The 23085-nt window shown below is 41.2% G+C and overlaps 1 protein-coding gene across 1 annotated transcript in view; it reads left to right on the top strand.

Annotated features, from left to right (window-relative positions):
- The first annotated feature begins 3031 nt into the window (after window positions 1–3031).
- Window positions 3032–23085, top strand: part of LOC146772579 (uncharacterized) — a 31327-nt gene continuing 11273 nt past the window's right edge. The window contains exons 1-5 of the mRNA XM_085638073.1: window positions 3032–3319; window positions 3968–4063; window positions 10313–10455; window positions 19548–19815; window positions 22646–22824. Of these exons, the coding sequence (XP_085494199.1) occupies window positions 3244–3319; window positions 3968–4063; window positions 10313–10455; window positions 19548–19815; window positions 22646–22824 (762 nt within the window). The 5' untranslated portion in view covers window positions 3032–3243. The remainder of the gene's footprint in view (window positions 3320–3967; window positions 4064–10312; window positions 10456–19547; window positions 19816–22645; window positions 22825–23085) is intronic.

Here is a 23085-nt window from a genome sequence, read left to right as displayed (position 1 = left end):
CAGCTCCAGTCGGTAAGCCACGCCTCTTCTCCCGTTGCAGAGTAAAAACACACTGAAAATCAACACAAGTGAGAGAAAAAAATTGCATAATGCAAATAAACAGAAATAAAGCCGCGGTGGGAGTGCTGTAAGCTTCACACGCGAGGTTCAGGCAGCCCCTTGGCTTCTCGTGGATACATTAACATTTCTTTGATCTGTTTATAATGTATGAGTGAAGTGAAAGGGCTGCTTGGAAGACAGTTTTCTATACTTCAAAGCCCCCTCGGTGTGAAGAGGGGGGTGTCTTGTCTAGCACTCACTGGCCAGGGACAAGGGGCCAGGCCTGCTGCTCAGAGGGCGTCTTTTATGTCTACTGCAGAGACATTGTTCGAGGCTACACAATGCCTCAGTTCTTAAGTCTGGCTTGACAGCTCAGTTGTGTGTAGCTATTGTTACTACATTTTTTAATAGAATTAAAGCGGGGTTTGGCTCCACCTAGAGGAGTATTGTTTCTTCTCTCAGACTTTCGGCCCTTGAGTAGGGTGACCAGATTTTGAGGACTAAACACCGGGACACCCCAGAAATAAACATATGTGCCTATGTGTATATATGGTAGGCTTTTAAACGTATATGCACACATACACACACACACACACATATATATATATATATAGATAGATGTATAGATAGATAGATAGATAGATAGATAGATAGATAGATAGATAGATAGATAGACATACATTTACTTAACATTTTAACATTATCTATGGCATGCCGTCCACCCTATGCATCCTGCCCTTCTCCCCACCCTATCTCCCTTTCGCTAAGAGCATGCAGCCAGACCACCTGTGCTGCCTGACAAACATAATACATTTCTTAATTTTTGTATTCTTCCGAAGCGCTCGTGTAAGTAGAGAAAGAATTCCTTCCAATTGGAAACCCCTGACCTTTTGTCCTAAAAACCGGGACATTTATTCAAAATCAAGAAATGTGTCGGGACACCAGGACAGTCCCCTCAAAACCGGGACCGTCCCAGTAATGGAGTGATTAGGCCTTACCACTTGTTACCTTTCAGAGGAACTCACTCTCGCAGGGGCCAGTGACCTCTACTTGTTATGTCAGTAAATGTATAGAACAGCATTTGCCAATGTTGTAGGCATGCATGCATAATGACTCATGCACGGGCATGTCAACACATATGCACTGGTCATTGTGACTTTGTAGGTTGGGCCTGCCAGACAGAGCAGCTATCTGGTTACGAAAGTGATATTGTGGGCTTACCTTGAACATTGAGGGGCTTTGAGTCCTCTCCTGGCTTACATGTGGTTGTCTTTCCTGTCACTCTCATTTGCCTGCTTCTTATTCAGTGTCCTACCTGTCAATCTTACGTTTGCCCCACTCGTGGAGCACAACCTCTTTACCATCTCTTTCGATTGGATGTCTTCTATGCTTCAACCGCTTGCTTTTACAGCACTACTTTTTTCTTTTCGCTTAAGACCTTCACAAGAGTGCACTTGTTTTCCAGCTGTCTTGCTAATATACTTCTCTCCAGCTGCACTTGTTAAACACTTTTGCCCGTGCGCTTCTTACCACCCCCTCTTTGTTGTTGTGGTCACCACGTGTCCTCCCCCATTGCTTTCTTGCCCGTGTGCTTCTCCACCGCCCATCCATGTTGCTCTTGCACCCTTTGGGGCTCCTCCCAACCCCACCTTCCATGTTGCTTCCTTCCCCACGACTGCTGTGTTTTGCGACCTCCCCACCCGCGACCTCCTTCTTCTTTGCCCAGATACCCTATTGGGTGATCAGCTGCGCTTTATAAATCCTGATTGATTCTTTTTCACAATCCCTCTCACGGTATTGCTTCCATTCCCCGCCGCACTCCTTGTCGCTTCCCAGCACGCGTTTACTCCTTCTCTGTTGCCTGTCTTACCCACCACCCTTGTTTCTTCCCCCCACCTGCGCTCTTTGTATTTCCCTCCCCCACCTGTGCTTTAAAGAACAAAACCCTTTTGCACATTTTTTCTTTTTATTTGCCGATCAAATATGGATCATCAAATAAAAAGCAAAAAAAGAAGTCACGTCAGTTTCTATGCACATTTATGTAACCATGCTGCACAGTATTAGGTTTGCTGCACATGCTGCGCAGCATGGCTAAAAGCCATGAACAAAACCAATAGGTTTTTAAAGGCAAGAGCTATTGGCTTTGCCAGTGCTTGTTTTTTCTTCTTTTTGCCATACCGAACAGCATAACCAAAAGGCAGTCAGTGACAGAGACAACAGTTCACACGAGCTATTGGCTTTGCCAATGCTTTTTATATTTTATTTGTAGCAACCCCCATTCTAGAATCTAAGCGCCTGAGGTTATCCTACCCCTTGGGTTTCATTCATCGTCTCCGGTCCCCATGTTTCCCTGGGTCCGTGTTTTCCGGTTCCCATAGTGCCACACCCGGGCCCCTGCGATTAACCTTCTATTTCCAGCTACAGGAGTTTGTAATGTGTGATCTTGGCCCTTTTGTCGCCATTTTGTAACAGTGACACTTTGTTTACTGAGGGAGATGTTGTGTTGTGGTTAAAATCCCAGCCGAGGAACCAGATGACAGAATGTCATCCCTCACCTCCCCCTTATCAAATTGTGTGACCTTGGGACAAAACATTATCTTCATGACGCTTCCGTGCAAGCATTACGCGTGCGTGAAAACAGGGTTTCCTAGTGCTAAGGGTTGTATATAAAATACAAACTGGAGCGGTCTTTCTAGTCTGTGTGTCCCCAAAATATCCCGCCTTCTGTGGTTCTGAACTTTAAAGGTCTGAAAAAAAAGGTTGCATGAGCTCAAAAACAATTGACTTCTGTGAATGGCACTAAATGCCTTTGTTCCTTGCCAATTAACCCGGTTTAAAGTGACCCAAAAGCTACTTAGAGGTTAATTAGTTTGGACGGGGTGCCCAGAACAAACAGCCCCCGCCGGGAGAGTCCACACAGGCCTCCGTGCGCCCTCTACCTGGGGAGACGGGCCTGCCATTCACCGCCTGCTCTTTGAAGTGTCTCCGGGCAGCGCAGTCGCCGGGACGGCTCCGTGTTGAAATGCAATTAGTTCGGGGGGCCTTGACACCCCTTTGTGTTGTGGTATGGTCCCTGGGCAGGCGGCCTGTTGGTGAACATTTGGCAGCCCCGTCCAAGCAGGCCGCCCCCTGGCATGGGCTGAGGGCTCATATATTGGGAGGGGGCTTTTGGAGGGCGCATTCACTGTTCGCCCACCGTAGGCCATGGATGTGGGGTGCCTGTCGCTGCTGTTTCTCGGGGTGTTCATGGAATGCCTGTTCTCCTGCCTCAGCTTTGCCGGTAAGTGCAGAATCTTCGCGCGTGGTGCATGCAGGGTCTGGTGATGTGCGCAGGCCAGTAGGGCTGGGGAGGTGCATGCATGTCAGGGGCACGGGTCTAAAAGTGTGACAGGCCATAGGGCAGGGGGAGAGTCAGATACGTTTCATTAACCCACTGATCTGTTTGAGCGGAAAGTGGTATGAATTACTACGTCTAGGCGCTTTGCAAAGGATCCTGCCCCGTCGCTGTTGTGTTTTTGTGTCGTTTTGTATCCCTGTAGCTCCTGTCTCGGGCCCTCCGATCCCACAGTTTAGATGCCGTCCATACCTGATAAAGGGATGATATTTCCAAGCCAGCTCCCCCCAAAACCAGAATGGGCGGAGCCACCTTTTGACACCCGTATTTCACTTGGTTGAGATTTAGTAAACACCTTTCTCGGCTCCATTACAAAGCCAGCCCCCGCCACAAATGGAATCGCATTTTGGCACACATTTTTGTGGGAATGCGGTTGACAGAACAGTATTCTTTTCTCGTCTCAGGAGGATGAGGAGCTGAGTTGGCCCTGCACGATTTCGCATCTCTGCTGCGCTTGCCCAACCCACCGAGTTATCCCTCTGCGATTATTTGCAAGCACTGTGTAAAGTGTGGTTTCTCTGTGCCTCCTTCCAGACGCAGGAGTGGTGAGCCGGCCGAGCGAGCGCAGGAACCTGTACGCAGAGAGAGGATGCTGCAAGCGACTGAGTCACTTCATGTACATTGGACAGGGTGAGTGATGCGCGTGTACCCCGATTGTGCCCTTGCACGCACACTGTCTCTCCGCGTGCCTGTCATCTTTGGGATTGTCTGTGCTACTATTAATCGATAAAACACATAAGCAGAGGTGGACTGGCCCATAAATGAACTCTGAAAGGCTGTTCTGCTGGGGCAAAGTCAGACGAACGTCAGGAGACAAATACAAGGTGCGCTTCTTTTATTCCACAAAACGCCATACGGCCTTCAAGTCAGGCATTCTATATAGAATGGAAAGGGGCCTTGATCTAACATCAAAAGAGAGTCGAGGAGATTATAGCACACTCGCCTAGTGCAGAGGAGAGCGCGGGGCCTGGCGCGAGCCAGCACGAGAGGGCGGGACAAGCTCGCGAGAACTCTGCGAATAAGTGCTGCGTCATCGTCAAACACAAGATCATGCCTTTGAGTTATTTAACAGGAAAAAAATGATTCAAGTTATTATCTTTTGTTTGACAATGATCCAACTTCGATGACAGGATATAGGTTAAAGGTTACGAGACTGCTGCGTGTGGATATTTGAGCCTCTCCATCACTTAACTAGAAAGACACTCATTGATATAAAAAATTTTTTTACAACCGCTCTCCAACAGAAGAAGTCAAAATTTGGAGTACTGTAATTAAATCAACTCGACAATTTGTGTAGGTAACAATTTAATTTACATTTTTAAGATCTTCGTTAGGGTTTTGTATAAGGAGACACTCTTCAGAAGATGTCAGAATCCTAAACTGGTGATATACCCTAGGAGTATATCATAGACGGGGCCACTGGAATTATGCGACAGGAACAGGCCAAATTATGTGGCAGGGTTGAGTAAATTATGCTGTTTAATACGCCACATTTTGTAATAGTATCACTTATTTATTACATCATTTATAAACTTGGTTACACTCTCTGGGCTTTGCAAAGGTCATTCCACTGCGCACCAACATATGTTGTCACATTTTTAATAACTTTTGATCTGTTTGAGCTAGAAACAAAATTCTTGTTTTTGTTAAAATCTTCAGATTCTGCAGCATATGATGGATTTTGTGGCAAATGCAGCAAATATATAATTATGCAAAAATCCCCTCAGCCGCACAATCACATCATTTCAGCGGCCCTAGTCATGTCATCTGCTCCACTAACAACATGTTATCTTCACTGAATTAAAATGCGACACCACATACGACATTCAACTTTGGAACTCGAATTCAATGAACGATAAATCATAGTTTATGGAGGTGGCTAGTTCGGTTTAAAGTTTAGGAAGAAGAGTAAGTATTAAGTGCAATAATTACTAGTCGAAGAATCAAAAATAGTATGAGTACATTATACAACCCACGAGTGTGTCGGCAGAACAGAAGAACCACAAAAGTGAGCCTAATACAAAAATAGTACGGTACTTTAGTTATTTGCAAAGTAAAAATAGGGAGTATTTCGGAGTAAAACCATAAAAAGGGCAATTACACTGAACTCCTGTGTCATTAGATGCCTAACCAAATACTGAGAGGAATAGCTACTTAGGAATAGTACCGTGATTTGGTTATCAAAAATTTAAAACAGCAAGATGGTTGTATGACAAAATATCGAGCATAAAAATATCTGAAACCAAAACATTGCTAAAAATATCAGTGATACATATATTGACTTTATGGACCTTGCATGTAAAGTCAAAAATATATACAACAAAATATAGAAGACCACAATATCATCAGAAAATTGGTTAGGATATAACATTCTAACTATTATAGACTATATGAACTTTAAAGCATATATTAACTTTAAAAATAATATTACAATTAAAAAACCCTTATAATATAACAAATATATAAACATATACGTTACAAGCATAAAATAAAAATATAATCTAATAAAATAATCACAAAAAATAACACACATTTTAAATAACAAAATTATTACTTGAACATAAATAATAAAAATGTAGAAATAATTATAAACACTGTATATTCAAATATAAAAAATATAGAATAACAACATTAAAATAAATTAATAAAAATATATTGCTACAAAAAATAAAAAATCATTACATTCACTTTTGAAATAAAAGAAAATATATAATAAAACAATGTTAAAAAATCAGATAAAATAACACTTGGAGGGTTAAATTCACTACTCTCACTCCAACCTGACCTACAGTTGAGTAAGTATTGGTCTTTGGAGGAGCCAGATTTACTGTTCCTCCTACAACATAACCAAAAGTAGCGAACGTTTTGAATTTTGGGGCAGTCAGATTTACTATTCACACTACAATCTGAGCTCCAGCAGGAAAAGAATGTTTTGGATTTTGGGCTGTCAGATTTACTATACCCACTCCAATATAAGTAAAAATAGGGAAAGTGATAGACTTTGTAGGGTTAGATTTACTATTTTCACTCCAACATAATTAAAACTAGGGAAAGTGTTGGACTCTATAGAGTTCAGATTTACTAGTCCCACTCCAATGTAAGCCAAAGTATGGAAAGTGTTGGACTTATGAAGGGTCCGTTTTGAAATTCACACTCCAATCTGAGCAACAGTAGCTAAAGTGTTGGACTTCAGAGCGATCAAATTTACTATTCCCACTCCAAAGTAAGCAAAAGTAGGGAAAGTGTTGAAGTTAGAGGGGTTACATTTACTATTCACATTCCAATCTGAGCAACCATATAGAAAGTGTTGGATTTTGGAGGGGTCTGATTTCCTATTCCTACTCTACTGTAAACAAAAGTAGGGTAAGTGTTGGACTTAGATGGAGATACAGTTAGTATTCCCTCCCCAACCGTTGCAACCTTAGGGAAGTGTTGGACTTTGGAGGGGTCAAATATAATATTCAAGCCCCAGTCTTAGCAAAAGAAGAGAAATTGTTGGACTTTAGAGGGCCAGATTTGCAATTCTCACTCCAATCTGAGGAACAGTAGGGAAAGTGTTGGACCACGGATGTGTCAAATTTACTATTCCCACTCCAACGTAAGCAAAGGTAGGGAATGCGTCCCACTTTGAAGGGGTTATATTTACTATTTGCTCTCCAAACTGAGCATCAGTAGGGAAAGTGTTGAATTTTGGAGGTGTCCGATTTACTATTTCCATTCAACATAAGCAAAAGTAAAGAAAATGTTGGACTTTGAAAAGATCAGATTTACTATTCCCACTCCAATGTAAGGAAAAGTGGGGAAAGCATTGGGCTTCCAGTGGTTAGATTCACTATACCACTCCAATTTTACCAACAGTAGGGAAAGTGTTAGACTTTGAAGGAGTTATGTTTACTATTCTCCACTCCAATCTTAGTAATAATAATAATAATCTTTATTCCACATAAAAAAATATAGCCATAAAACAGACAGTTTAAAAAGAAAGATCCGTCTAGTATGTGTCTGGTATATGTGTAGTCTGTGAAACAGCCAATTATAGAAATTGAAGAACACAGAGTCCAATATTTCTTTTTGTCCCGACTAATTTCTTAGATTCACTACACTCCCAGACAACATTTCTTATTTAAAAAATATAATCAATAACTTCCTGGACCACGTTAATTAAGCTTATGGAGACGACACAGATAATTCTAAAAATAACCATCAGTTCAATACATTTGTGGGAGCATAACAATGTGCAAAACACACGAATACTTTAGTGGCCATCAGTCACCCCTGTTGGTTCTTAGCCTTAAAGCAAATCTTAAAAAATTAAAAACACCATAAAGTGTATGAACATCAGTTGAAAGCTGTAAAAACAATAAGGCAACACAAGCCTGACTAAATCATAAATCCTTTAAAAGCCCTTTAAGGAACACTCGTCTAGGGTATGCATAATATTTACAGAATAGGACAAAGTGAAGAGTGTCCTGTGGAGACCTATTGTCGCAGCCACAGGGACCTCTATCTTCTACATGCACTGCAAAACTGGGGATGAATCCAATAAATGGTGAAATAAATTCAATCTAAAACGAGTAATTACAAATCTGTCTTATGCACTTGTTAAAAGCAATAAATAGGGTTCCATATCTTGTACAGATTTTACTAAGATGTGTGCTCTGACTGTAGTTTTCCTGAGCTCCTTATCCTCACTCCAATCTTAGTAAGATTAGTGAAGTGTTCGACTTTGGTGGGTCAAGATTTACCATTTACACCCCAGTCTTAGCATTGGTAGGGAAATTGTTGGACTAATTGTTTGTCAAATTAACTTTGATTACATTTTATGCTAGTCTTACTCCAATCCAAGTAACAGCAGGGAAAGTGTTGGACTTCAGAGAGGTCAAATTTACTATTTCAATTCCAGCATATGCAAAAGTATGGGAAATTTTGGAATTTGAAGGGGTACAATTTACTATTCCCGTTACAATCTGAGCAAGAGTAGGGATCACATTCACTATTTCCAATTCTAAAACATTTAAATATAGACAAAAAATACACCATTTACAAATATCTTTAAAATAATAAACATATTTATTAAATATAAAGCAAATACAATGCAATGTAATAAATATATGAAATTACACATAAAATAATTGCTGAAACAATTACAAATATTGTCAATTCAAACACTTGCCTCTTATTATTAATAAAAAGTTGAATCATATAAATGTGATGAATCCGTAATGTTACATAAAAAATTGAATAAAACAGTTAAAAGTAGTAAGTAAAATTAATCAACATAACAAACATAAATTCATTGATCAACCAATTAACAATTAATTAACCATTAAACACAATTAAAGTAACAGTTAAATAATTCAATTACATAATTATCCATTAATTAAACAAATTAAATTAAAAATACATAAAAAATTATAATTCCAATATTAAAAAACATCCACCCTAATCCCTTACAAACCCCATAACCCATTAGAAAATTAACAATTTTTAATTAAATGTAAAAATAATTGCATTTCATATAAAAATGTACGAAATATACTAACAATTTAAGCACAAATAATATTGCAATCCTAATAACCTATAATACTAAAATAACAAAAATGTATAAAACAATATACTTAATTATATTAAAAAATCAATACAGCTTTATTTTAAGTATGATATTACAAACCTATAAACACAAAATTCTTACCTTCTTTATTCTGTTCCACGAAGTTCTTGACCTCTCAATATTTTTGTTGCATGGTATTTTTATACAATATTTTGCCAGAATACCATCTCAATAGCAAATATTCTTGTGCCTTTTGGTTTATCCTTCTATTAATGATACTCATTTAGAGTGCATTTCTTTCCAAAAACCCCCAAAGTATATAAACATTTTTGTTATATTTTTTATTTAATTGATAGTTGAAAAGTGCCCAATTCTCATAACATTTTGATACACTATACTATCCTCAAGGAATCTGACCATATTTTGGCACCAATGTTTTTAGAGGAAATTTCTTTGAAAGAATGATCCACAAATATTGTTAGAATGATGGATGATCAAAATATTTTATTTTTGATGGTGTTCCCCACAAATAATCTAAATCGGTAACATGGCAGCACTTGATATTGAAACAGGGAGTGTGCATTGCAGAAGAAGCATTTTCTCAAACTTCCAAATAGTTAACCAAATTCAGCACATCACAAAATAGGCAAATATAAATGCAAACAAATCTTAGTGATGAGAAAAGGATTGGAATCCTCCTGTTAGATGAAGAGCATTATTCTTCTATTCCTGGTATAAATAGTAAAGGTGGTAACCTTAACGATAAAAGTGGATTGGATTATGATTTTACATGTTGACAGCATTGAAGAATTTTGTTTTTATAAAATGGAAAGCTTTTAGAAACAATTGGAATTGGTTTTGGAACTTTTCAACAAGTGAACATATGTAATGAGTAACTTTGGCTAAAAAATATACCTATAGGCTCAACACAACTGAGCAAAAAAGTGAGCAATTGAATCACTTAGTGTGTCAATGAGTGGGCACAGGGGTACCTAAATTACATCACCACTCTGATGGCAAGTGAGAGAACAAAGGAATGAATGAGTGTGCCTGACTAAGTAAATCACTGACTGCAACTACGCATGCTCAGGTGAACAAATGAATCAAAGTAAGCTGAAGAAGGCAGCAAATAAGTGAGTAGGAAATTGAGTGAACGAGTAAGTGAGAAAGTGAGTGCCTCATTGGTTAAATTGTGTTGATCTCCATCAGGCTTGTGTGTATATATATTGTGGCTAAGCTCTGAGATCTAATTTGTGCTAGGGTTCTGTTATCATTCAGACAATGGCATGGCTCTATAATTAAACATTTATTTTCTTCTCCATTGACAGACATCTCTGGCAGTCCAGTAAGCGTGGATGTTGGTATGTGCAGGTCCCACTGTGGGGCACCTTCCCGCATTAGCACCTACAACCCTGGATTCCCTGGACTCCCTAAACACTCCTCCATGCTGGACTTCCTTAAAACCAAAAAGGTGAGTGATATGCAAGAGGGCACCTGCTTAGAGATGATGTAAAATAGCACGTAGTGTCCATGGGATCTAGGAAGCAAGATAGATGTGCGCTATCCAAGAGGGCATGTGAATTGATTTGAAATTACATGTGGATGATCTTTCTATATGAAAGGGCCAGAGGATTTGGGGATAACCCGTGAGTGTGGAGGTGATGTAAGAGGACAATTAGATTTCAGGTTGTCTAAGAAGAAAGGTAGTAGAAGTAGAGTGGTCTAAGAGTATAACTTGTTTGGGGTGATCTAAAGGAGCAAGTAGATTTGTGGTAAATGAATACAAGATGGTCTTAAAGTGTATCTGGATCTGTACTGCTCCAAAAAGCATGTGGATCTGAGGGTATGTGAGAATGCAAGTAGATCTGAGATGATGAGGACACTGTTTGGATCTGAAGACATCTGATAGGTCATGTCAATTTGATGTGATCTAAAATTTTGCATTGATGGCATCTGATTTGATCAATCAGTGGATAGAAAGGAATGACATTTGTGACATGCATCCAATTGGAGGGCACTAAGGTCTGAAGCAGCTCGAGACAACAGGTGTAGCTAAGGTGATCTGAGATGGTAAGGGGATTACTTGTAATATAAAATGGCAGAAGGATACAAAGTGATCCAACCAGGCATGTGGATCTTAGGCTCTCCAAGATTACATGTGTGTCAGACAGTATATACGTGGACAGGGAGGTCAGAGGCCATCAAGTGGGGCAAGTAAATCTGACGTGATTTTTAGAAGGCAGCTGTATCTAGCTTAATCTGAAAGGGCAAGTGGCTCTGAAGGGATATAAGAGGGCATTTACATCTGTGAAAATCTTTTAGAACATATGGGTCTGAGGTGAACTGAGAGGTAGGTGGGTCTGAGAAAGGTATGTATAAAAAGTGATGTGAGGGTTTGATTCATTTAAGGGATAAGGGAAGTGGTGGGGTTCACGTGTGAAACAAATTGCATAGGGATTGAAGGGACCCAGAATACAGATCCACATGAAGTGATATTAGATACAGAGAAGAGGGTCATGGAATCTGACGTCATCTAAGGTTATTAATCTGACATGATCAGAAAGGTGGCTTGTATCACGAGTAAGCATAAAAGAAAAGTTGAGACTCAAAGCTTCTGTTAGCATGCATATCTCATGCTCAGTTGCAATGATATAGTGCAAGGATCTGAGAAGCAAAGCAGGTTTTCGGTAACAGCAATCACTGATCGTTGAGAGAAAATCCTACCAAGGCTAAGTGTCGTACAAGTGGCAGGACAGAGAGGACTCTCAAATAAAAGTATCTGTTCCCTTTCACCATGGATTGTTTTCTGACCCATTGATGATAGCAGCTCTCAAAAGAGTTGCAATGAGAGTGGTGGGGCTCCCAGTTATGACTTTTAAAAAACACAAAATAAGTTCAGAGGCAATCTGCATGGATTACATTTATATATATATATATATTTTTAACAAAGTTTTATATAGCGTGAACTTGGTCCGAAGGTATCGGGTATCAGAGCGCTTTACACAAGCACCAGTTGTGTTACATGAGGACACATTCATTTTTGTTAGGCATGGGGAGATTAAGGGATTTTCCCAGAATCACAAGATGTTCAGCGTCCTTGCAGAGACTCGAACCTGGTTCCCCAGATTTGAGGTTGACCACCCTAGCCGTTAGGCCAACTCCTCTCCCCAATATTGATCACAGAGGATACTTAAGTCCTTATTGGTTAGAAAGAGGATGTGTGTCCCAGATGACTTGATGGAGCATGTGAATTTGATGGAATTTGACAACGCATGTGGCTCTCTTAGGTGATCTTGGATTGAATATTGATTCTAGATAGATAATGTCATCCGGTTGGTCTTGTAGACGTGACTTAATCTGAGTGGATATATTAATCCCAGTGGTCTGAAAGGGCCTATGGATCTCAGGTGAACTAATTGGACGTACAATCACCAAGTAACCTCAGAAGGCACATGAATGGTGTCAGATCATCTGAGAGGCCACATTGGTCACCAATGATTTGACGGTGGGGACGGGACACATGGGTCTTTATCCAGAAAGGGTGCACACATGATGAAAGGTGACTCGTGCGTGAAGAGGGCCTATGGAGCCCCTTGTGATCTGAGATGGAACTTAAATCTGGGTTCGATCACGGTTCGATCCCCGGCGCCGGCGGCAGATTAGCCCAGCACCATGTGACTCTGGGCAATAGCTTGCTTAATCTTCCCGACGGCCCCAGCGCCTAGAGACCCTTACGGGTGATTGTTCGCGCTTTACAAATGTGGATTATTATTAAATGATCTCTGGTAATCCAAGAATGGTCATAGATGATGTTGTTTTAAAAGAGAGAGTTAGTTTAGTGATCTAGACAGTACTTTAATCCTTGGTCATTTGAGAGGGCCTGTGGAACATTGTTGATCAGAGAAACTGAGTGGTTGTGTTTCCTCATGATAATTGAAGTTTCAGGGGACCACGGGGAAGTAGGATTCCAAACATCAGTACTCCAAAAGAAACCAATGCAGAAGTCCACATGGCACTTTGTATTGAAATGAAATGAAATGAAAGAAATGAAATGAAAAGTGGATTTATAAAGCGCGATTGCTGCCCGAAGGCGTCCAAGCGCTACTTGAAGAGTGGAATGAGGGGCAGCCGGGACATTTCGGGAATTAATTTTGGAGAGTGAAAAGAAAAGTCTTTAAGTGTTTACGGAATGAAGAGAGGTTGGAGTTGGACCTGAGTTGAGGGGGTAAACGGTTCCACTGCTTGGCGACGCTATATGAAAACATTGTATTGTCCATGCGACAACAAAGCGGGCCAGCAATCAAGCCTCATGGAGCAGTCAAACCCCAAAAATCATGACGGGACCATCTCTGTCAAAAAGAATACTTTTATTTCTTTTGGTTTCTTTCGAAGACATTATATTTGGTATCCTGCTGCCCCCGAGGCCCTGTGAAACTTAGATTATCCTAATGTTTACTTCTAGGGGTGCTCTCCTCCTGAATAAATACCTTGCTATATAACCTCACTTACCCACTGTGGGTTTCTGACTTTCACACGATAGTACACCCCTAATCATTGGACACTTCAGGTGTCCCCATACTATAATTGTCCTGATGAGACCCTTGTAACCCTCTATGGGTCAATACGTCATTGACACATAACAAACCAGTAAAGACATCAGTATTAAGTTAACTAAAATCGAAGGCGGTTGTTTGTTAGTAATACGTCAACCCTTTTGTAACTGTATTTTGTTGTTCATTATTTCATTTTGTGATGGGCATCTCACGGGGGTCACATTATACTAATTTATGCATTCATTTATGCATTCTTTCTTGTTGGTTTTTTATGTCATTGAGCTTGATTGATAGTTAAGGTAATTAAATATTTTCTTCCTTTATGGTGGTTTTCTGTTTCCCTAATGCCACTAAAGCATTGATTTGCATGTATGAGGTAATCTAACCTAAAAATACACTGGTTGGCTTGAAAGATACCTGTGAGAACCATTGCTGCATAATATAACACCAACGCAGGCACCCTTGCACCATTGTGCAAAGGTGTGTGCGTTACAGGCAGGATTGTTTTTGTGCAGGAAGTGAGACCTTCCTGTACAAAAACAATCCTTATAAGGTTATCCATCTTTCTATTTGTGATGCAGAATGCAATGCATGTGAAAAGAGGAAATAACGAGGAGAAATAATGATATTTCTCCTCGCTATGCCCCTGTTGGGTAGACACACCATTTTGGTTCACACCCAGGTTTACAAGTATTTGATAAATGTGGGTTTGCATCAAAATACATGGGTGAGCCTACCCAAAGCAAAGTAAAGCAAGGCAGTGCTATGCGCTGCCTTATGTTACTTTATATTGTGATGCCTTTTTTGTCGTGTTTTTAGGCGATATTCCGTAGGCGAGCGGTAAGGTCATAGGTTGGACAGACTAAATTGACTCATCTTTTGGGGCGTCTCATTACGTGGGCCGCCCAGAGGGGAGGGACATTTGGTTCTCACCACACTCCAGGGGCAGTTACATCCGGTTGGTTGGAATGGTGCGGGGACAAAGGGGGGGGTTACGCTTTCCATTGGCTGGTTAGCCACCCCGCACGCGGGCGTAAGTAAGCTGCGCTGTCTGCATGGCCCCTTTATGGAGTAAGTCCTGAACGTTTGGGGGTTGCCTGGGGGTAAGTACTTCCGGGTCAGCTGGGCCTCCGGCGCATGCGCATCCCGGTTGGGGTGCGCGGGACAGTTTCGGTGTAAGGGGGAGGGGCCAGCTTTTTGACCTTGCCGTAGGCTCAGACGAATACGCAGAAATGTGAACTGCAATGTGTTTAGACTAGGATAGGAACATTTATGTATTAGAGTTTTTGTTAAAGCTAGGATATAAGCAAATGTACCGAATCCTGTCTTGTCATTTCTGCGTTATGATATGTTATGAATATGATTTGTTGGTATGTTAATAAATACGATCGGGGGTCAACGACCCCCTATTCCAAAAACAAGAACGACTTCTTGGTTTTTGTCACCGTCAGGGGAGGTGGGGGCGTTAGGCCGTACCAGACCATATGGCTTTGCATGGCTCAGTAAATGCAAAAAGTTATTTTACGTCAGGCTTCCACCACAAAAGTGAAACAGCCCGACGCAGAATCATAGTAAATCTGGGCCTCAAACTAACTGGACTTTCAAATTTCGATAGGTAAAATTTGAGTATTTTCTTAAAGGTTTAGTGGAGAATTCAACTGTAGGTTCACTTTTTGAAGTTTTATCCCTCACATTAATTACATTCATTTTATTTGTTTAAGTGTCACCTAAAACCATGGTGTCTTTTTAGCGCACAGGAAAGGAAATCTGCAATGTCAACAAAAATACGATGTTATGTATTTTGTTTTTCAATGCGTTTTCCAAACAATACAATTTAATTGTGCATGTTTTTCTACGTCCCAATTACATTGGTGCTACGTAAAAACACAAAATCCTGTGTCTATTTCCTAGTGGGCCCTAGATGGCGCCAGTGTACAGCTCATGCAGCAGGCTTGGCCCTTTCCACTCCACGAGCAATATCCGAGCCGAATTGCTTCCCAGGATTTGGAGATTGGCTGCCATTTTGGAGTTTAAAGGGATTAATTTGATAGGCCCGCGCTGTAATGTTCGGTTAGAGTCAGACACATGACAGGCTTCATCCTCAAAGGCTGTGATAGAGTAAGTATAACAGCTGGCCCGTTTCTGAACGCAAAATTATGAGGGCCCCTTGCAGAATCAACCCTGTCAAGTTTCCCTGGTCCAGCCGTGATGTGCTGCTCCAGCCCAAGTTTTTCTATTGAATTCTGAGACTTGTAGTCTTATTTATTCCATTAAAAGAGGGATGCAAGTCCCCCTGCATAGATCAACGTATCACGCATTGATCTGAGAAACTTAACAGCTACGCAGAATATTGTACTGATTTGTAATTTTTTTTAGAGTTTTATATATCGCGAACTAGACCCGAAGATATCGGGTATCAGAGCGCTTTACATAGCACCAGTTTCATTACACAAGGACACATTTATATAGCGCTTACTACCCCTGATGAGACTTAAGAGCTATGCATTATATGATAGAGGCCCCCGTGTCTCCAATATTTCAAAATATTAATATGCTTTGTGATTTAGTAAATGCACCACACTTTCTGATTCTTCGTGTAAATCGTACGCTTCACAGTTCTCATGGGTTCAAAACGTTCAGGCTCCCGGCTGAACGGTGAAGCCTTCCTGTGCCCCTGGGAAGAAATTATTTTTTAGAACTTCTACAAAAGCCAATTTCTCCTTTGATATAGTATAGGTTACATTTTTAAGGTAGTCTGCATCTGCATTTTCTTTTAAATAAAATGTTGCTACTTCACTCTTTTAAAATTCTCTTGAGCTTGTAGCTGGACTAGAGATGTCAAACTCTCAACAGAGCTTCATTAAACCATTTTGGAGAGAAGGTCATATAATTCATTGCCTAAAATTATGGAAGTTTTTCAGTTTTTAGGTTAAGCCTGGGCAGCGTATGCACCGCTGTGCAAAGCATGCTGTATTCAGGTAGGGTACTTGAGGCTCTGCCCATTTCCGGCCCATCTTTTCAATTGGCTCCAGTTACTGTCCTTTCTAAATCATTGCATTTGATTCATGAATAGGCGTAGTATTCCCTCCTTGGCCTTGTCAGCATTTGTAACCTCCCATGAGGACTGGACTTTTTACTTGTGTTGTTACGTTACATAGTCTGCTTTATCTAGTCTGTGAGCGCTATTTTCTTTACTGATTTTCCCCTATTCCACCCATGACGTGCTTTCCTACAAGGCAGCACACCGCCTGCTTTTATATTTTAATTAGTAATGGCAGTCCGCTCTAGCTGTAGTGGCCACGCCTCTTTATTTATTTACTTTGGCAGCGCAGTTCACTTTAACTCCTTCAGTGCCCATGACGAGATGGTCTCGTCATGGAGCGCGGTTGCGCTGTGCCCATGACGAGACTATCTCGTCATGAACCCCGCCCGCTAATGAAAGGGCCGGCACAGGGCGGGGAAAGGGCGGGGCACTCAAGGGGTTAAGTATAGCGGATGGGCGTTGTTATTTATTTAGTTTACCAGCGCGGTCCGCTGTTACGGCCGCACTTCTTTAATTACTGTATTTGTCAGCGCGGTCCGCTTCAACTTTAGCAGCCGCGCTACAAAACCTTTTCTTTTTCTTCCAGTGAAAGCGCCTCATATCATGCTTTCACTTTAATAGTGACCACGCCCCTTTCTTTAGATGCTGCTCGACGTGTTCTGGTTACAGCGCGTGTCTAAAGAAAGGGGCACTGCCGCCAATAAACTGAAAGAACTTCACAAACATATGGTTTTTTTTTTCATAAAAGCACCCCTTGCGGTGCTTTCACTTTAATGGTTGCCGGGACCCTTTCTTTAGACGTGGCTCGCTGTAACCGGAATATGGCGAGCAACGTCTAAAGAAAAGAGCGCGGCCAACATTAAAGTGGACTCCCATTTGCGAGACTTTGAGTTATTGGCATTAGAAATGACAATGCCTTTTATATGTGTGTTGGTTTTAAAAACACATAAATAAAAGGTATTGTCATTTACAATGCCAATAGCTTAAACTCTCGCTAATGCGAGACCTATTGCATTGCAACTTCTTGTTTCTCTGGCCATCTAAAAATGTCCATTACAACAAAAATGGAAGTCAATAGTTAAGTTAGAAGGAAGAAGATTTTGCCTAATGTACATTAGAGTGTCTGCCTAAGGGCAGCTACAGCTTTCTGATATAAACCCAAATTATAACAATATAGAGCCTCAGTTTCATGCATATACTCTGCTTGTGCTGCTGACTTTAATTTACATCATTGATGATGATGTGGATAATCTAGTTATTCCAGTCCTTAATTGCTGTACAATTCCATATGTTTGGAACAATAGCGCCACCCTGTGACTGCTATGTATATTACAGGCTTATATTCCACTTGTGCTCCTGTGACATAAACAGAATGCAAGCCAGACACATTGGCTTGTTCGAATCTAAGAACGCAAGGCAGAACAGTCGGTGGGATTTGTAGGGATTGTGATCTATAAGAAGACGTATGTCACTTGGCGTCAAAGGCAATATGGTGGCACATCTTGCTACATCATTAGAAAGCAAGGAGCCCAGTAATCTTCGTTTATAACGTTATAGTGATGTAATTAGAACTTTCTGATGTCACAGTGATGTCATAAGGACCCAAAGAGCTTGTAATGCACCTTCTGCCCTGATTTTGAAGAAGGAATACTAATGAGGTCCACTTTTGATTAATAATTTTATTGAAATTAATGTTCAATAAAATATAACGTGTGGAAAATAGGGCACTTTGGTGGGATGAATCGAGTATGGTAATTTTTTGGTATGTAAATTAAGATGCAGAACTGATGACCGTATATGGAATAATGTTTTAAGTGAAAGACAGAGGTTTGTGTTGCTATAAAATTGTTAACATCGCCGTGAATTATGGCCGCTGATGCTCGATAAAGGTTCAAGCTTCAAACTGGCAATCTGTGCCCCACTGGGAACTGCTTTCTTTTTTTGGAGCTTTTTTTTGTTTTTAATTTTAGTAGGAGAGAAACAGAGGAGGATATACTATATTTATAGTTGATTGTCTAATGGAAATGTTACAATATCATTTATCTGTCGTATTGCAAAACATAATTTTATTCCAAGAAAAGTAGGTTTTCTTCCATAATTTTGGCCTATTTTTTGTCATGTTAGATTTGGATCTCACTACACCAGCAGAGTTCCAAAGCTGGCGCTCTTGGGAAATATCAGCCCACAGGTTTTGTGGAATGATGTGCCTTGCTGGGCTTAAATCACTAACATCAATTTGGAGTAAGGTCATTACTCGGTTGTAACCAGTAGCAGGTCGTGGAGGGAGTGCTGTGAGGCGGGGGAGGGGCAGGGTGGGTGGTTGAAAACTATGGAATAAGGCCGAACAGAGTTAAGTAACTAAATAAATAAATAAAACGAATTACATTGCGCGTGCTGCATCGCCATCCCCCCGCCCCACCGCCCTGCAGCACTCCCTTCACGAGTCGCTACTGGTTGTAACCCTCGTCTAAGTCTACAGAGATAGTTAGGAGTGCGCAAAGTCAAACAGTTCGCAATTTTGTAAAATGCTTCTGTAAAACTTTGAGAGATTCAAGAGCTATAAAGCTAACCTCAAAGGAAGTCTTAACCCAGGGCTGATCAATAAAAACTCCACCTGCTGGCTGGCACTTCCCTACAGCTGGAAGTCCTGCTCAGCTTGGGTGGGACATCCACTTGTAGGGAATCACATTCTAGTGTAACAAAACTTTCAGTTGGGCAAAGTTCGTACACTTTGCATACCTCAAAGAATGGTCAATTTTCCATCTTTCATTCAACTTAACAAGTGAAGTTTACATTTCTCACACCCATAGAGATGAAAAGCTTAATGTTATTCTGTGCACTGATACATTTGTTATGTATGTGGCAAATTTGTGATAGCCACTACTGTTTTTTAAAAATTATGAGAATATTCTAAGACTCCCACTTCGATGCCCGTATAATCTGTGTTCTTCTACTGGGTATTTGCAGTTACGTGAGCGGGTGCCAGATTCGACTCTCACATCAGGATTGGAGCCATCCTGCCCGAAGAGTTCCACTTGTGAGCCTAGCAAGGTTTTACTGGAGCGGGTCCTGCTCTTCCAAGGGGTACAAGAAGTGGAGGTGACCGAAGATTGCCAGTGCAACCCTGTACCCGAGGAGTGCATCCGAATGCCCTTTCTGAAGGCGTTCTTTCCGGACAGCCCGTTTGAGACCACGGTCGACGTAGGAAAGTGTTCCAACCCATCAGAGGCAGCAGGTACAGTAAAAGAATCCTCAAATAAGGAAGATGAAGGGCTCTACAAGAAGCTTTGGGGAGTGAGCAGTATACACCAACAGAACAAAACCAGTGCCAAAGTACTTAGGCACACACGTCAGGCTCATATGACCAACGCTGATCCATAGCACGAGCCAGCCAGCCTTAATGATATACTCCATTGATAAACAATACATAAGTCTACTCCACCCTCGTGACCATTGTCCAGTGCGACTCACCTCTAACACTGTGAAACACAAACAAATAAAATGTCAATAAATCACTGTGTCGATGGTCAACGAGAATCGCAGACTAGTTAACGCAACAGTTTTCCAAAGTACTTCAGCACCAGACAACTGGAATGAAAGCACTATACAAATGCATTTATCATTGCATATATTTTAATCTATATCATATTCTCCTTTTCACAAAAACATCTGAGAACCTCTCCTAGAGCTCTACAGATTGGTTCTTCAGACAGTGTCAATGGCACAGTGGTTCAGTACAGAGTTGTAGAACTTTCAGCCCATTTTACATATTCATTTTTCTTGAGAGATCATCATATGACGATTTCTAAAATTAACAGTTGACTTATTGAGTCAATTTCCGGGATGGCAGATACCACATTTGCATGAACTCCAGATTCGCAATTGTCGCAAGTTGGCCATGTGCTATCAGTCTCAATCTTAGCTTCAAGGCTTGAAGAAGTGGGTGTGAACTTGTGTTATGTTTTGTCATTAGTATGGCCAAACAGGACTGTCGATCTTTCTTCCTACCCTGTTCTCAAGAAGCCCACCACCATTAAGAATTATGGTATCCAGGGCTTTAAGTGGGCAGGGTCCCTCCGGGTCTCAGAACTAGTAGTAAATAAAAGCAGACTTTAAAATGTGTCCCTTTTGGGCCCTGTATTTCTGTCCTTATTTTAAAGGCAAAAACACTGATCGATTTCTGAACAAGTGAAAAAGAAATTAAGGTAATTCATGCCATTCCTATTTCTATTTCACACACTTTACTCAATCTTGCATTCACTTAGAATATTTGTTATTCCCAAGATGTTGTGTTGTGGTATTTGTTTTCCAGGCATCATGTCACACTTGTGTAATGCATACTTTGAACTGAGTTGTCTCCAGGTGTTTATAATGGGCCCCAATTGAGTTGTGGCTGAAGCCAGCGCAAGTTTCTCTCAGTGCCTGTAGGTGGTCATCTGACCCTTGAACTCACTGCCGAGCGAGCAAAGCAATGGTCATCTGTGCCAACTGCAGTTGTGTGGGTAGGGCAGCACATTATGTGAAGTTTAGTTTACATGGTTAAGCCACACCCATAACTATATAGGCCATGCCCCCTTTAGGGGCCCGCCACTATTTTTAATTCCGCTTAAAGTCCTGATAGTAGCATTTCAGGGTCACGGCCAGGTCACAGCAGCAAAGTGAGAGCTGTCCTCTTCCGCCCATGTCCTTCTCTAAACTGTTTACGAACTGTGACACCCCCAAATAATGAGTCACCCCAAACCCTGTCCCTGCCACACACTGCACAGTCATTTGTAACACCTCACCTTGGCATTGACAGAGAGGCATCACCAGCAGGCTAGTGGGTTCCCACTCTTTGTAAGCAACCACGGTATCTTCTTGTCCTGTCACCCTTTTAGTGTGTATATGTTGACATGTTTGGCCTGGGTCAGTTTCGGGTATAGTATAGCTACTGCATGTCTGTACTCCCTATGTGTTAAAATCACAGATAACATTTAAGAGCAAGGGGGTTCCTTCTGCCTTTCATACCAATACATTGTGTAGCATGGATTGCCCTGCCAGCCCATGAAGCTCTATATGCGATTCAAATGAGTATAGATTCCCCAGAGTATAAAGATTCCGTACCATGGTTATGCCTGCCTCCCGTTCTATCGTCTTGTCATATGTTTTTGTCATATCTTTAAAGCTAGGTAGGGACTACAGTGGTATTTCCGTTGCATATAAAGCAGAGACGTCCACTCTGCTGCTGCCCAGTCCAGCTACAGACCTCGGCACAGATAGAATAGAGACCCTTGTCTAGTGATACTTGATGTATACAACTGGCCTCATATGCCGATTCCTTCTGCCTATCAAAGAAAGCCTTCTGATTTCCATAAAGGCCAGTCTGCAGTGCTTAATTTGTTCCCTGTCTGCCAGGGCTGGTCACCAGCACATATTTCTTAACACCATCATGTAATTATCATAGTCTACCACATGGTGGCTCTGTCTGCCTTTTCGCCCAACAGGTCACATCTGCAGAGTGTTTAACAATGTAAGTCTAAATTAATAAATAATCGTACCACAGTGATTAGCTCCTTGTTGCAGCTTTGCGTGACATGGAATTGTCTAAATTGGTGTGTACCTAGGAGTATCATGGTTAATAGTTAGCATTGGTAAATGCATTTGGCAACACTGGCAGCGACAGTGGGCGGTGTAGCTGTAGTTGCCTCTTGAGCATGTCTTGGGACGAGGCACGCAGCACTGCCAGTCTTGGCCCAGTGTCACACAGTGCAGCAATCCTCTGCCACCTTAAATGAGTCGGTACTCCTTTAATATCAATGTAGCGAGCATGAGCGACATTTAATTTTTAGTATGCACTTTACATGAGCTAAACACCAGCCGAGTAAGCGTACACTCTGTATTAGACTTGTGTGCGTACTTGAGCTTTGCCTTGTAATAATTGTCTATTTACATTCTAGCTAGAGCTTCCTTTTGTTGTTTTGTTATTTCTGCTTTACAAACTCTCGCTTTTGGCACATAAGGCAACCTCTGCTTTTCCTATTTTTGAAGTCGCGATGTTAAATGATATACACCCTTCTCCCTCGCAGGACTCTCCTGCTCTCCAACTAAATTCGAGACTGTGGTTGTGGAGAATCCGAATGGGGCGGAGGTTGTGCAGACCGTGGAAAGCTGCGACATGAGACAGTCCTGCTACCGTGTAGCGCACCTGCAGTTTTACTACGAGACGACCTACAGCGCCCCTGGACAGAAGGAGGAGCGTCTGAAGGTAACCGAGAATCGCTATAGCCTGTTTCTGAGCACTTCCAATTCGTTGTATTTGCAGAAGTAGTTGTGGTATAAGTAGCTGTAGTAGCAGTTGTATTAGTAGTAGTGGTGGTTGTGGTATAAGTAATTGTAGTAGTATTTGTAATAGTAGTTCTGGTTTAGTAGTAGTAGTAATTGTATTCATAGAATTAGTGTGGTATTAGTAGGTATAGTAGTAGATGTGGTTGTACTAATAGTTGTATTCATAGTGGTAATTATAGTA

The sequence above is a fragment of the Triturus cristatus genome, chromosome 12 (assembly GCF_964204655.1).
Source record: "Triturus cristatus chromosome 12, aTriCri1.1, whole genome shotgun sequence".
NCBI lineage: Eukaryota > Metazoa > Chordata > Amphibia > Caudata > Salamandridae > Triturus > Triturus cristatus.
The sequence above is the reverse complement of the archived record's forward strand: the minus strand, read 5'-3'. Positions and strand labels throughout refer to the sequence as shown.